A 15550-nucleotide genomic window follows, 5' to 3' on the forward strand; every position below is an offset into this window, starting at 1 on the left:
TAAGGTTGGAGTATTTGGGAAATGAATTTCACTAAGTGAAGGAAAGTGCTTTGGATAAGAGGATAAACATTATTGAAGGCATGGGGGTAGGAACAGTCACCAAATTAAGAATGCTATGTGTTTGTGAAAAGTTTACAAAGGTGGGAGAGAAATGACATGAAGTAGGATGGTTTGGGGTGAGTGTATCTCAGTGTAGACACCTTTGGATGAGAACCAAATTGGTCATCTCTTTTCTCAATCTAGTCTATGAGGTGTGAAAGGGGGAGAATAGATTGAAATTTGAAACTGACCAGATATTGGAGGTAAAGAGGAATAACTTGATGTTTCTTCTTTGGAAAGTGGTAGATGTTGTTAACAAATAGACAGCAGTACATAGGAGAAGGGACAAGTTTAGGGCAGAGAACAATAATTCAGTTATAAACAAGTTGGGTGTGAAGTATTTGAAAATAACTCAGCCACAACCAAGTTCGGGTGTTTTATAGCATGATAACAGCTATCAGTTTTTGTGTGTCTGCTGTTTGTTAGGTACTGTTGAAAATATTCTACTTAAATTGTTTCATTTACTCTTTATAACAGTTCAGTGAGGTATTATCATCCTGATTTTATAGGTGAGGAAACGAGCTCAAAGAGGTTTCTGCTTGCTCGTGGTTTCACAGCTGATGAGCGCAGAAAACCCAGGTCTTGAATCCCTCATAAATACTGTGTTTTACAGACTTGTCTAGAGATGTGGGTTTTTGTTTCTTATGTCGTTTGGATTTCATTGTGCTTCCTAAACCTGAGAATGCATGTCTTTGAGCAGTTACAGAAAAATTCATAGTCATTATCTTTTCAAATAGAACCTCTTACAGATTTTCTTTATTTTCTTTGAGAATTCTGGTTGGATGAATGCTAGACTCTCTTTTTTCTGTGTCTCATTACCCTGTTTACATTTTTAACTCTTTGTCTCGCTGTTCCGTTCCATGGGTTACCCATGGATAATTTATTTAGGTCTGTACTCTTAAGTCACTAATCTGTCTTCAACTTTGATATGCCATTTAACATGTCCAGTGAGTTTTTAATTTCAGTGATTGATTTCTAGATGATCTATGTGATTCTTTTTCTCCCTTTTTAATTATTTATATTGAAGTGTAGCTGACACTGTGTTACATACATGTACAACATAGTGATTTGACAAGGTTATATGTTATGCTGTGCTCACCACAAGAATAGCTACCAGCTGTCACCACATGACACTATTACAATACCACCGACTATATTCCCTGTGCTGTGCCTTTTATTCTCATGACTTATTCATTCTATAACTAGAAGCCTATATCTCCCACTCCTCTTCACCCATATTGCCCATTTGTCACCTCCTTGGACCTGAACTTGTGCGATTCTTTTTCAGGCTTTCTGATGGTTTTTGATAGTCTCTTATTTTTTGCTCATGTTTTTGACTCCTTTTATTATTATTATTTTTCAAACTGTCTTCAGCATTTACAAAGTATATTTGATCATTCTAATACTTTGGAGGCTCTAATTCTGTTATTTGTCATTTCTGCTGAGTCTCCTCTATGGTGACTGGTTTCCTCCCGGGTTTTTAAATTTTGAGTTGAGTGCTTATTATTTTGGTGATCTTGATCTTTGAAAATCCTGAAGAGCCTGTGTGGAAGGTCTAGAGAGCAGTTACTTCTGCTGGAAACCCAAAGGCTCTATCAAGTTGACAACTTTTAAGTGCTCAGCTTGAAGTTTCCCAGACCATGTAAGTAATGTTTGTTTGCTTTCTCAGATTACTTAGTCCACCACATTACCCTAAGTGTGGGAATCAGTGTACAGGTGGTAGGTTGTTGAAAGTGAACCAGGTATTCTAGAGAAATTAGCAAGGAAAAACCCTAAGAATTAAGAAAGGGGCAGAGGAATATGAGTCAGTAGTGACCAAGAAGAAAGGGGGCGCCTGGGGGGCGCTTAGTCCGTTAGGCGTCTGACTTTGGCTCAGGTCATGAGCTCGCGGTTCATGGGTTCCAGCCCCACGTTGGGCCCTGTGCTGACATTGTGGAGCCTGCTTGGGATTCTCTCTTTTTCCTTCCTCTGTCCCTCCCCAACTCACGCTATCTCTTTCTCGCTCTCAAAAATAAAATAAATAAACTATTTTTTTCAAAAAAAAGAAATGGCCAGAGAAGTAGGTGGAAAAGCAAGATGGTCTTTTTTTTTTTTGTAAATAGGAGAGAGATTCAAGGGGAGGGTGGTTTATTTATTGGCTCCTTGTGTTCTCAGTACTAACCTGTTCTTGCGTACTTTTTATCAATGTTTTTTCCTCCTTTTCCACTTGTCCCTTTCCCCAAAAGGAAAAAAAAAGCACACTAGTACTAATCTCCTTACAACATAGTTATTTGTATAGTTATTTGTGTGTTTTGCCGAGGGCAAAGACCTTCAGTTATTTATAATGACCTCTCACATAATAAACACTTGAATTGCCTTTTTCTTACATAGATGCTTTTTAAAAGGCACGCTTATAACACATTCAAAACTTTTCTTGACTTCTGAAACCAGTCCTGAATACACATTCTCTTTGTTGGCCAGGGAGACCTTGTGCGGAAACTGAAAGAAGATAAAGCACCCCAAGTTGATATAGACAAAGCTGTAGCGGAGCTCAAAGCACGGAAGAGGGTTCTGGAAGCAAAGGTGAGTCTTGGGATCCTAAAATAGGAACGTAAATAGGTTGAGGATTGTTAATCTCTTTGGGTGGGAAGACCTAGAAAAGCTTCTGAACGAGCATCATATGCTTTATCTCTGTTTATTCAGAATTTAAATCCAGTATTTATCCAGAATTTCTCCTCTCCTGCTACCCAGCAGACTTCTCATCCTTTCAAATTGCATCTCAAAATGTCACCTTTTCAACGAAGCCTCCCTGACTTCTGACCTACCCCTCCTCCAAATCCTAGACTCCATATGCTCCATGAATTTCTTGGAAGACTTTGTGCTTGCTCTTCTCTGTGAACTCTTTTATGCCTGGAAATAGTGATTTTGTGTTAAATTTTTTCTTTTAAGGAAAAGGTATATCCAACTGATACCTGCTCCCAAATCTTTCAGACAATAACTCTCCCATCACCAAACTAAAATCATTGGACTTCTAATTCATGGTCTCCCTACAGTAATCCACTAAAAATTGGGATATTGCTTGTCAGTGTCTGCATCTGAATTAGCTTAGTCTTGTACTCTTGGAAATGATCATTTACTTTCCTAAATAATTAAGTAAAGGTATCTTTTCTGTAGCTCAAAAGGGAAAAACCCTAAGGCTTCTATTTTTTAAAGGTATCAAAATCTTGCCTGGTAGATTTTATATTGAATTTGGCTGAGGAATAAACTGAATTCACATAGGTAGATTCATATTTCCACTCACCCCTCCACTCACATGTTTTCTATCTAAAAACCCCTTGCAGGAGCTGGCATTACAACCCAAAGATGACATTGTAGACAGAGCAAAAATGGAAGACACCCTGAAGAGGAGGTTTTTCTATGATCAAGCTTTTGCTATTTATGGAGGTAGGGGATTAATGATAGAGCCGATATGTTGTTGTTGGCTTTAATATGTGCTTAAATAAAAAACATGGCTTTTCAATTGATGTCTAATTGTATCAGGTCATGTAAAACAGAGACTATTTTGCTTTTGTTCCTTTAAAGTTGGCCATTTGGTCTCATTAGTACTTGATATTATTTCACTTATATTAACAACCAAACTCATTCATACAAGCACAATAGATGCCCAGGTAAAACCTGTTTATTTCTTTCCATCCTACTTAATTTTGAAGACTGCTCTTTTCCATTAGGATGTAGGGAATTGTTAGGGGCCCAGGTATTAAGCATTTAATATGTCCATGTACCTATCAAATAGACTCTTCTTTGGGGCATTTGAGGGCCATTGTAACACTGACAAGCTGTACTGTGCACTTCCACACGAGGACAGTGATAAGCCAGGGTCCGCAGATTATTCTTTATGGCAACTGCCAAGAGAAAACATTCTTTATCGGTATGTAGGTAAATCTCTGTAGTTATATTTGCCTATATGCCTATATGTAGGCAAATATAATTTACTGATTAAATGTACAATGATATTTTATAGTTAGTGGAGATCATTGCAATAGTATTAGACTTTTAGTATTTTGCCACTGAAACTTGATTCGAGTTTGGCTAAGCAGATCTCTAAATGTTTAACTTCTTGAGGTTTAAATATAGTGGCTCATATACCCAAGAATAATTTAGAGAATTGGGTGCTAAAATTTTAGATCACTTTTATCAACTGATGGAACAAGTTATATCTGTGGCACAGAACTATAATCTGTTTTTTCATTCTATTTCTCATATATGGAGGGACATCTTTTGCTTTTAGTATTTTCCTAAACCTACTTGAAATTCTTAATATGGAAATAATAAAAGGGAGTAAGAGCTTTTAAATTTTACTTCTGTCAGCTAGCTGGAAGTAAGCTCCTCAGTATTGAGGGATTTGAGTTGTTGACTTTAATTTTTCAAAAAAATTTTTAAAAATGTTTATTTGCTTTTGAAAGAGAGACAGAGCACAAGTGGGGAAGGAGCAGAGAGAGAGTGAGACACAGACTCTGAAGCAGGTTCCAGGCCCTGAGCTGTCAGCACAGAGCCTGACGCAGGGCTCAAACTCACAAACTGCAAGGGTGCCTGGGTGGCTCAGTCGGTTAAGCATCCCATTTCGGCTCAGGTCATGATCTCACAGTTCGTGGGTTTGAGCCCTGCGTCGGGCTCTGTGCTGACAGCTAGCTCGGAGCCTGGAGCCTGCTTCAGATTCTGTTACTCCCTCTCTGTGTGACCCTCCCCTGCTCACGCTGTCTCTGTCTCTCAGAAATAAATAAAACATTAAAAAAAATAAAAACAAAACCCCTCATGAACTGCAAGATCATGACCTGAGCTGAAGTCAGACGTTTAACTGACTGACCCACCCAGGTGCCCCTAATAGTTGACTTTAATACCTTTTTAGGGAGTATGTGAAGTATTACAGTTTCTCATGTCTTTTTGCTTTCATTTGCTCAGAGTGACAAGTTAAAGTCCATGTTTTCCTTGTTCGTATTTTACAGGTGTTAGTGGTCTGTATGATTTTGGACCAGTTGGATGTGCTTTGAAGAACAATATTATTCAGACCTGGAGGCAGCACTTTATCCAAGAGGAACAGATCCTAGAGATTGATTGTACCATGCTTACCCCCGAGCCAGTTTTAAAGTAAGATATCTACTTTGGGGGCTGAAATTGTTTAATATTCATATTTAAGTAACTTCTCCTGCTAGTAAAAACTACCCATATTCTTTATAAAAATCTGGAAAATAAAGAAAAAGAAAGAAAATATGTACCTAATGTCCACAGACAGCCATGTTAAAATTACTGTATTTAACCTTACTGTGTTCTTTCTCTGAAGTCCCCACATAGGCATCAGTGTTAGCAGCACACTGCTTTTTTCATGTAATGTAGGTGAGCATCTACTTACAGTATTAAATATTCTTCTAAAGCATTTTTAATGACAGCATAGTATTTCCTTGTAGATGTGCCATAATTTAGTTAGTGCTATATTGTAGGCATTTAAATCGTTCCTCATTTTTTGGGGCGCCTGGGTGGCTTAGTCGGTTAAGCGTCCGACTTTCGCTTAGGTCATGATCTCGCGGTTCGTGGGTTCGAGCCCCGCGTCGGGCTTTGTGCTGACTGCCAGCTCAGAGCCTGGAGCCTGTTTCAGTCTGTGACTCCCTCTCTCTCTGACCCTCCCCTGCTCACGCTGCCTCTCTCCTAGAAATAAATAAAACATTAAAATAAATAAATAAATCGTTCCTCATTTTTGAGTTGGCCGAACATCCCGATAGATGGATTTTTGCAAATATATATGATTATTTCCTTATGCTAAGTTTTTAGAACTTCTGGGCAAAGGTGTGTATACATTTAAAATTGGATACTATTATTTGTGTTGAAGTTTCAGTGCAGAAATTTAGATTATCCCTACTAACACTGTTGAAAGCAGGGCAGGATTTCTTGAGTATAAAACTGAAAGAAGAATTCTTACCGTTTTGTATCTGATCACTTTCTTCATTTCATGTTGCCTGGTAAAGAGTTAATTTTCTTTTTATTTTTCTTTTTTTTTAAATTTTTAAATATTTTATCTTTATTTCTGAGAGAGAGAGACAGCATGAATAAGGGAGTGTCAGAGAGAGAGGGAGACACAGAATTCGAAACAGGCTCCAGGCTCTGAGCTAGCTGTCAGCACAGAGTCCGATGCGGGGCTCGAACCCATGAACTGTGAGATCATGACCTGAGCCGAAGTCGGACGCTTAACTTACTGAGCCACCCAGCCGCCCCTAAAGAGTTAGTTTTCACTGTTTGCATCCTTTGGGCTCTCCCAATAATTTCAGCCAACTAGAAGAAAAAAACTGGTGATGGATCTGAAAGATCAGGACACCTGTACTTTAGCCATACTTGCTCCACAAATAGGGACTGTGTAAGAGCTAATACCAGCATCCATCCAGGTTTCAGTGGCCGAAAACTCTTAAGATTCAAGATCTACACTGAGTTATCATGAATTCTTGCCTCGTCAGATTCCCCATGGTTTTGGCTTTTGCTTAGATCGTTTTTAATGAGATAGGCATGGATTAATTGATTCTGCAAAATAGCACATGCTTTATGACAACTTGTGAAAAAGTATAATCCTAGTCGATGTTTTTTTCCAATGGGAAGAAAGAACTTAGGGAAAGGGTGAGGATATATTTGAGGAAGAATTTTCTCTGGCATATATTAAGCTTGATATACTCCATATAAAAGGAGGATTGTCTTATAAGGTACAGTTTATGTATTAATTTGTATGAAAGTGACTTTTGTTAACAAAGTGGCATTTGTTAACTTAGGACCTCTGGCCACGTAGATAAATTTGCTGACTTCATGGTGAAAGATGTAAAAAATGGAGAGTGTTTTCGTGCTGACCATCTATTAAAAGGTATGGTTTTTCATCTCAGATAAATATTCTTCCAAGTTGAATTCATCAAAACAAGGGGTTTAGATTAAACTTTTCTCATATTTTTTCTCTTAAAAATTTCTTGGTACATCTGAAACTAATTTTACTATATATGTTAACTAACTAGAATTTAAATAAAAACTTGAAATAAAAACATTGGGGGGCATAACATACAAAGAGTAAACCAGATCTTAAATATACAGGCGTACCTCATTTTATTGCATTCCACCTTATTGTGCTTGGCATATATTGCATTTTTTTTCAAATGGTAAGTTTGTGGCAATCCTGTATCAAGCAAGTCTACCAACGCTGTTTTTCCAACCCCTTTTACTCACTTTGTGTCTCTGTCACATTTTGGTAATTCTCACAATATTTCAAACTTTTTCATTATCATTATATTTGTTAGAGTGATCAGTGATCAGGACTTGCTGAGAGCTCAGATGAGTTAACATTTTAGTAATAAAATATTTTTTAATACGGTGTGTGCTTTTTTTCTTTTTTAGATGTAATGCTATTGCATATTTAACAGAGTACAATATAATGCAGACTTAACTTTTATATGTACTGGGAAACCAAAACATCCATTTGACTTGCTTTATTGCAATATTTGCTGTATTGTGGTTTGGAACCGAACCCACTATGTATCTGAGGTATGCCTGTATAGATCAAGCCCCTTATTTAACAAGAAAAAGTTATATATGATAATTAGAAATTCTAAGTCCCACAAAAGAATCAAGACGGTATCATGGTTCTCCCTGTAAAATCAACCACGGGGTTTATATAAAGTAAGAACATTATCCTTGGATTCATTTTCTTACCACTTCACTGAAACTCAAAATGCGTGGTCCTTTTTCCCGTTGATTGAAATTGACATGTACCAACACTGTTCTTGTAGCTCATTTACAGAAATTGATGTCTGATAAGAAGTGCTCTGCTGAGAAGAAATCAGAGATGGAAAGTGTCTTGGCTCAGGTGAGCACTTTAGAGATGTTATCATAGTAACTCAGGCAGGTGCTATCTTTCTTTCAGTGTTTGGTGACTGTTGAATTTCACATTGTGCTCACCGTGGCCACCATTGTAAAGAAGTACAGTTTACCTTCCGTCTCTCTTTTCATTTTCATTTTCTTCTCTCTCTACCTTTTGTGGCTAATACTTCATGTTAGCCCAAACTAGCAATTCAGTGTAAATTGGCATGAAATTTGTTCTATCTCCTTGGAAACCAGTTTTCTGGATTTAATAGCAAAAACCAGAGGAGTGACTGAGATGAATAGTGTTCAGTCTTGCCGTAGAGATTTGGGGGAAGATACCTTTATGAGCACTGTCACATCAGCCATTTGATCTGCTTCTGGTTACAGTGTCCCTGACTACATGCTCATATTCTTAAAACCCAAAGAGCAGGCCCCTGCTTTTCCTATAGACTGAAAGTTTTATAATTTCTATTAAAGTTGGCAAAGTTTAGGGAAGATGAAAGAGGCCGTAGAGATCGATTCTTTTACCAGGTGCTGGAGTACCTTCTGTATCAGAAGTAGTTCTTCTCCTTTTGGGTCACAGATCACTTTAAGAATATCATGAAAACTGTACCTCTTTTCCCCAGGAAGATGCATATGTCTACGTATGTATGTTATTGATTTCTCACGTCGTGTACTCGTTTAAGCAAAGTACGTTTCTCCAACACCATGTTTGATCGAGGTCCATCAAAGCTTACCTCTTAAATTTTATGTACTTCCTTGGGTAAAAATACATACATACACACACACACACACACACCCTACCACTATGTTTATACATATTTATATTGGGGTGTGTGTGTGTGTGTGTGTGTGTGTGTGTGTGTGTGTATGAGGCTGAATGTAGGAATCCCTACCTCTTTGCTTTTTACTCATGAGAATTTATTGGATACTTCTCCACTGTTGTCTTATTTTCTAAAAATATGCTGATTTTTCCTTATGATATCTAGCTTTCTAACAGTAGCTGAGAAATTTTCTCCCTCCTCATTTAAATTGAAAGAAAATCTTAATTTGGCTGTTGACTCATCTACCAATTTATTTTAGTCTTTGTGAGGTATATTTTATCCTTTTATTGAAGCTCATTACTTTAGTATTTTGTTCATGGTTTTAGTAAATCAGTTCTTGGGTTTTGACACTGTTGTAACCATACATTCATTTCTCATTTCCTTCCTTTTCCAAAGGCATGACCTTTAATAGAAGAAATGAAAAGCACTTCCAGTTACCCCTAAATTACTGTTTCCCATGTAGTATGTTAGACTTACTAAGCTTTTGTGAGTATGTGTCTTTGATCTTAGTAGTTTCATTCATTTCCGAGTCAAGTGTCAGGCCAGGAAGTAATTAGCTGACTTGTTAAGTCATTTGTAGTTTGAAATCTGACCTTCTCTCCCATCTCACATCCATGGTCTTAGGAGGGCAGTCTGTTTTTTGATTTGCCATATCAGGTACACATACAAGCTGTCAATGTAATGTTCAGTGCAAAGTTGGGGACTGTGATCTAGTGCTCAGAAATGGTCCTGGTGGATTCACAGCCAAAGGCCCATCTGTTTGCTTGCGCAAGTAGTAACATTTTCTCCACCTGTTAGTGCCTGTGATTCCTTTATGAAGCATGATGGTTTCTTTAAAAGGCACCGATTTACCCTCTGAGTTAGGATGAGCATTATTTCTGTTATGTGGATTCAGTAGCTCAGAGTTCATTGTTTTTCTTCTGTATACCATTTTTGCTGACCCATTTCTGAAGGTGCCAGTTTTTAAAGTAATTTTTTAACTTTTTGTTATGAAAAATTCAAAACGTATACAAATAGAAAATAGTATAATAAATAATATTATTCTAATATTAATATTAGAATTAGCCTGCTACAGTATTATCAGATTTGGTTGAATCCATGCCTGCTTTTCTGTCTTCATCTCTGGAATTATTTTGAAGCATATCAGAAACATCATTTTATTACATTGTCTTCAATGTTAACCAGTTTTTCTGACTCAAGAGCCTCAGTTCTTATTTGTTTCTCTTAGGAGGTTTTGTTTTTTTTTAAGTTTTGAATATTCTTCAGTATTAGATGGCTTGTCATAGTCCTCTGAAATTTTTGAATTGGAGGGTCATACATCATTTTAGAAGGTTTGGCATTGATTATCAATGTATGAAATGTGCAGTACACTGGAACAAGTAGACATGAATAAGAAACAACTTCTGCCTTCCAGACCTTAATATCTAGTGGGAGAGAAAAGGTATATACACATTTAATGAATAGATAAGGAAGTGAACCTGACTGAAATATGCACACAGTGGTAAAATTCAACTTGGAACACTGATTTATATGATTTCAGGTGCTTGCCAGTCAGTAACTATTATAATTGAACCAGAGATACTTTTGCTTTATCTTTCATTGTGAAGTGGTGAATATGTGAGTTTTAGATCAGTCCCAGAAAGAAACTCCATTTTTCTAGAATGATAAATGATAAATTGATAAATGGAAGTGTGTGAAGGATTACAGTTTTAATTTGGATATCTTGGGGGATAGGTTAATTCTGATGTTCGTATTTTGGGTGACTTTCAATGTTAGATGGGCTTTATATGTAATACTCTTCTGCCCTGTTTTTTCCCTCAATCTTTTACATTAATTATTTTCTTGACCTATCCTTTAGCTTGATAACTATGGACAGCAAGAACTTGGGGATCTTTTTGTGAACTATAATGTAAAATCCCCCATTACTGGAAATGATCTGTCCCCTCCAGTATCTTTTAACTTAATGTTCAAGACCTTCATTGGACCTGGAGGAAACATGCCTGGGTATGTATCACTTAATCTTTATGTAATGAAGTTATTAAAATTGCTCGTAATAAAAAGCAGACATCAATATCAGCCATGAAAGAAAATTTTTGATAAGTGATATGTAGAACGTGCAGGTAAATATGTTAAGGAGAAGTAATGACAGACATCTTCTTAAGTTTATTCCTTCTGATTCTTTCTGAATATAATTTTTTAGTGTATGTGATAATTTTTTTTTTTTGGCCACAAAATAAACAAAAGTCTGTGATCATCATATCTTGTGATTATAGCTGTATAGGGCAAGAGAGATAGTTGAATGATTTTGAAAATCATTGAATTTATTGCTGAAGGAGACTTTAGAAACAATTTTGTCTAGATCAGCACTGTCCAATAGAACTTTCTGCAGTGGTGGAAATGTTCTGTAATCTGTAGTCCAGTATGGTAGACATCAGCCACATGTGTCTATTGAGTGCTTGAAATGGCGTTAGTGCTTCTGAGAGGAACTGAATTTTGAAACATATTTAATTTTAATTAGTTTAAATTTAAATAGGTATTTGACTAGTGGCATACTATATTGAACAAAATAGGTTTAGCTTATTATTTTACAAGATGTGGTTTCCACAGTAAAGAAAGCTAAACAGTCTACAGTATGATCCAGAACTAGAATCTGTATTTATAGATTCCTTCTCCATGTTAACAAACTTAGCCAAAGTATTATACTTCATAGCTTCAGATACTTTTCTTATGGTCTCATTGTAGGATAATGGAAGGTAGACATTGCTGAAGCTAGATAGATCACGTTTCCTGGAGTAGACACTAAAGAACAATGAAAATTAATTGTGATAGAATGTATTACTGGAATTATTTTAATCACACACTGTGTTGATTTCGGATATTTTATGGAGAGAGGCCAAAGGCAAGCCTTTCGTTTTGACAGTACATACAGAGAGTCCTTAAATGGGCCAAACCCTCTGACCCATCATCCCACTCCTGGGAATTTATCTGAGGAAATAATTCAAAAGGAAAGGAAGCTATATTTATCAAGAATATATAAATTAAAAGTAGAAATAATCAATTTATCTAATAATTTGAGACGGTTAAATAAATTATAATAAAGTTCATTTTAGTATACTCTGCAACTGTTAAATGTTAACTTTTTATGATTATTTAGAAAATGGAAAAATAGAGAACACCTCATTTTACACATTCTACATATAAATAATGCATATAGGGGTGCTTGGCTGTCAGTAGACAGCTTGTCAGTCAGTAGAGTATGTGACTCTTGATCTTGGGGTTGTGAGTTTGAGCCCCAGGTTGGCTGTGGAGCTTACGTAAGAATAAATTAAATAAATAAATAAATAATCTTACAGCTTAGAAAAATGCATATAAACTGTAGTTCTACCTCTATCTGGATTAAAACTGGAAAGCACCACCAAGATGAAAAGTTGGTATCTTAGAATGAGAGGAAGGTGAAATTATATTTTAATTTTTCTTTTTTTTTTTTTTTTTTTTTTAAGTTTATTTATTTTTGAGAGAGAGAGAGGCTGCATGCCGGGAAAAAGCAGAGAGAGGAGGACAGAAGGTCTGAAACAGGCTCTGTGCTGACATTAGAGAGCCCAATGTGGGGCTTGATCCCATGAACCATGAGATCATGACCTGAGCCAAAGTTTTATGCTTACCCTACTGAGCTACTCAGGCATCCCTTTTCTTTGTTTTAAAGTTCTTTTCATAAAATATTTATATTGAAGCAGGCTGTTGGGAAAGTTTTCTCAGTTGATGCTTTTGCACAGAATACTGTCGGTACAATAGAGAAGAGAACAGTGATTATCCTGGGGTAGTTGCTTGGCTATATCTTTAAAGCATGGAGGAAATGAGAAGAAGGCTCTGACTGGACATGCAGAACACCACAGGGAAGAAAATGATGGGGAACACCTGGAAAATTGCCTGGCTTGTTGTGACGATTGTGATGAGTGAGCTCTAATGTTAGGTGTTAGCCCACAATGGATTCTTTCTAGCCACCCAGCACCGCTCCCCTGGGTGGGTTTGTAGAGGTACTCTTAGGCAGGGTCTTATTTTCAGAAGGATCCAAAATTGTTGCCTGCCTCCAAGTAAATGATTAACCAGGTTTTAGGGACATTGAGAGGTGATATTTGACGCACTAGAGGGACACAATAAAATGACATTTCTGACAGTAGTTTTACCATACCAACTGCTTGATACATTCTCTAACATGTGCTTGAGAATGTTTGCCACCAGGAAAAATGTGTATTCCTAAACCTTTTCTTTAGGGCGTATCTGTACAGTTTTGTGCAAAAATAGCGTAGTATTGAGGACTTTGAGGGTTTGTATCTAGAGTTTCAGATTTTTGGAAAACAATTTCTTTCCTTCTAACCAACTGATGTGTTTCAACTCATAGGTACTTGAGGCCAGAAACCGCACAGGGGATTTTCCTGAATTTCAAGAGACTTTTGGAATTCAACCAAGGAAAGTTGCCTTTTGCTGCTGCCCAGATTGGAAATTCTTTTAGAAATGAGATCTCCCCTCGATCTGGACTGATCAGAGTCAGGTACTGCCCATATTATTCTGCTAGTAAAACTCATGAAAGACCTTGGCATTGAATGGGAAAGGAAAGCTTGTTATGTTGAAACAATTCTGCTTCATTTTTACATGGGTAAGAATTTACTTTTGTCCTCCAAAAGATGATGTTTTACATTTGTAATCTTTGGGACATCAGGTAGTTTTGAGTGACTAATGTGAACCCATGGGGAAGGAAGCGAGGTGAAGAACAGATCACATTTCTCACCTGCTCCAAAATGATCTTTCTCCCTTGTTCATCAGATGTTTAGAGAATGGCAGGATCTTGACTGTGTAAATTAAGGCATCTTCTGGCAGTGGTGATATATGTAAGTGTAGGGTGAGGTGGGGATGAGGTGATGGTTATGAGAGGGGAGTCCTTCTCATAACCAGGAAGGACTGGGCAAACCAGGAGACCAGGGCGAACAACAGCGCTGGACTTGGGCCAAGAGTGTGCCCATAACCAATTGACATTCCTCCAGATACTTAAGGCGTCTGTATGACAGAAAGGCCAGCTAGCAGGCTTATTTCTGTCTACTGTAGTTCTACTCACTTTCTTCTGTTCGAATAGCCTCCCTTTGCCAGATGTATCCAGGAATGTGTGGGATGGCATATTAGCACTTAGTTACATTTTTCTTTAGAAACGTACTGTGGCTTAGCTGTTTGTGACTTAAGCTTTTTGTGATTTCGGTACATTTTTCTTACTGATATTATCTCTTGGGGTAATAAATTCCATATAAAAAATAGGATATGTAAGTAAACTGAACTTTCTCAGCCTCCAAATGATTTTCCACAGCCCCCACCCCATCCTTCTCCTCTCTTTTCTTACTCACTGTAATTACAGACTTCAGTAATAGCATATCCCAGCCACTGACTCTACATCAAAGCACCCAAACCACCTGCCTAATCTTGTTAGTCCCCGTGACACCCACTGAGAAAACACCCCTGTGTATTGACCAAACTCTGTCTTCCGGCCTATGATTCCTTCAGCCTTCTGGTCTAGAAAGGGGAGGCTACACAGAGGAAGGGGCTTCAAGACTTAGAGAAAAGGGGTGGGAGGAACCTCTTTGGGCCTTCGTGCAGAAAACAGAGGTGGTCAGAAACTTTAGCCAGCTCTGATAACAGTGCAAAACTTGTCAGGTTTGAGTTTGTTTTATTTCCCTGGCTTTTCTGTCTCTTTTTTTTCCCTTTTGTTTTTTGGCTTTCTTTCTGCTCTACTCGTTATCTGCAAGCATGCTTTCAAAATACTGAGGAAGCTGGGTAAGACTAACTTTGTCTAAAGCCAGTGTTTTAGTGAGGATTTACATCATGTAGAGTAGCTCCTGGAAGTTATAAAGGATCACAAAGTAAGGCCCATGGAATAAAAAGTGGTAAATTGGAAAACCAGCTCAGAACTGAGGAGTGATTCTAGGAGTTAACCAGTAAAAGGCCTATGGGGCTTACTGACATTTTATTTCTTGGTCATTTTCATTTTATTAATTACAAATATTTTTTTAATGTTTGTTTATTTTTGAGAAAGAGAGAGAACAGGGGAGGGGCAGAGAAAAAGGGAGACATAGAATCCAAAGCAGGCTCCAGGCTCTGAAACTATCAGCAAACAGCCCGACGTGGGGCTCAAACTCACGAACTGTGAGATCATGACATGAGCTGAACTTGGACGCTTAACTGACTGAGCCACTGAGGTGCCTTGGTCATTTTCACTTTAAAGCATCATGTCTGGGTTTTGGCTGGTATGTGGTGTAATCCCCTGTAAGATCCTGACAAGAAGTCTGTTCTTTCTTCCATGAGCCAGTAATCCTGTGGTTTTTGTTACATGGGTTGGGGAGGGCTAGGATTTGTTTAGTGTTGTGATTTTTCCTTGATGACATAGAGTTATTAGGTGATTAGTCTGTACCTGGCTGTGATTTCTTTAGGTTGAGAGTATTGGACTATTCATATGTAATTTTTTAAAATTTATTTTTATTTGTTTGTTGTAAGTTTATTTCTTTATTTTTGAGAGAAAGAAAGAGAGAATCCCAAGCAGGCTCCACACTCTGTGCTGAGCGTGATGTGGGGCTCAGTCCCACCACCCTGGGATCATGACCTGAGTTGAAATCAAGAGTTGGATTGGATTTTTTTTTTAAGTTTATTAATTTATTTTGAGAGAGATAGCACAAGTGAGAGAGGAGCAGAAAGAGGGAGACAGAGAATCCCAAGCAGACTTTGCACTG

At 37.5% G+C, this 15550-nt stretch overlaps 1 protein-coding gene across 1 annotated transcript in view; it reads left to right on the forward strand.

Annotated features, from left to right (window-relative positions):
- Window positions 1-15550, forward strand: part of GARS1 (glycyl-tRNA synthetase 1) — a 46371-nt gene that overhangs the window by 10310 nt on the left and 20511 nt on the right. The window contains exons 2-8 of the mRNA XM_039229911.1: window positions 2560-2661; window positions 3420-3522; window positions 5082-5223; window positions 6885-6973; window positions 7887-7963; window positions 10642-10787; window positions 13183-13332. Of these exons, the coding sequence (XP_039085842.1) occupies window positions 2560-2661; window positions 3420-3522; window positions 5082-5223; window positions 6885-6973; window positions 7887-7963; window positions 10642-10787; window positions 13183-13332 (809 nt within the window). The remainder of the gene's footprint in view (window positions 1-2559; window positions 2662-3419; window positions 3523-5081; window positions 5224-6884; window positions 6974-7886; window positions 7964-10641; window positions 10788-13182; window positions 13333-15550) is intronic.

This window comes from Hyaena hyaena, unplaced genomic scaffold, assembly GCF_003009895.1.
Source record: "Hyaena hyaena isolate Hyena2069 unplaced genomic scaffold, ASM300989v1 scaffold_40, whole genome shotgun sequence".
NCBI lineage: Eukaryota > Metazoa > Chordata > Mammalia > Carnivora > Hyaenidae > Hyaena > Hyaena hyaena.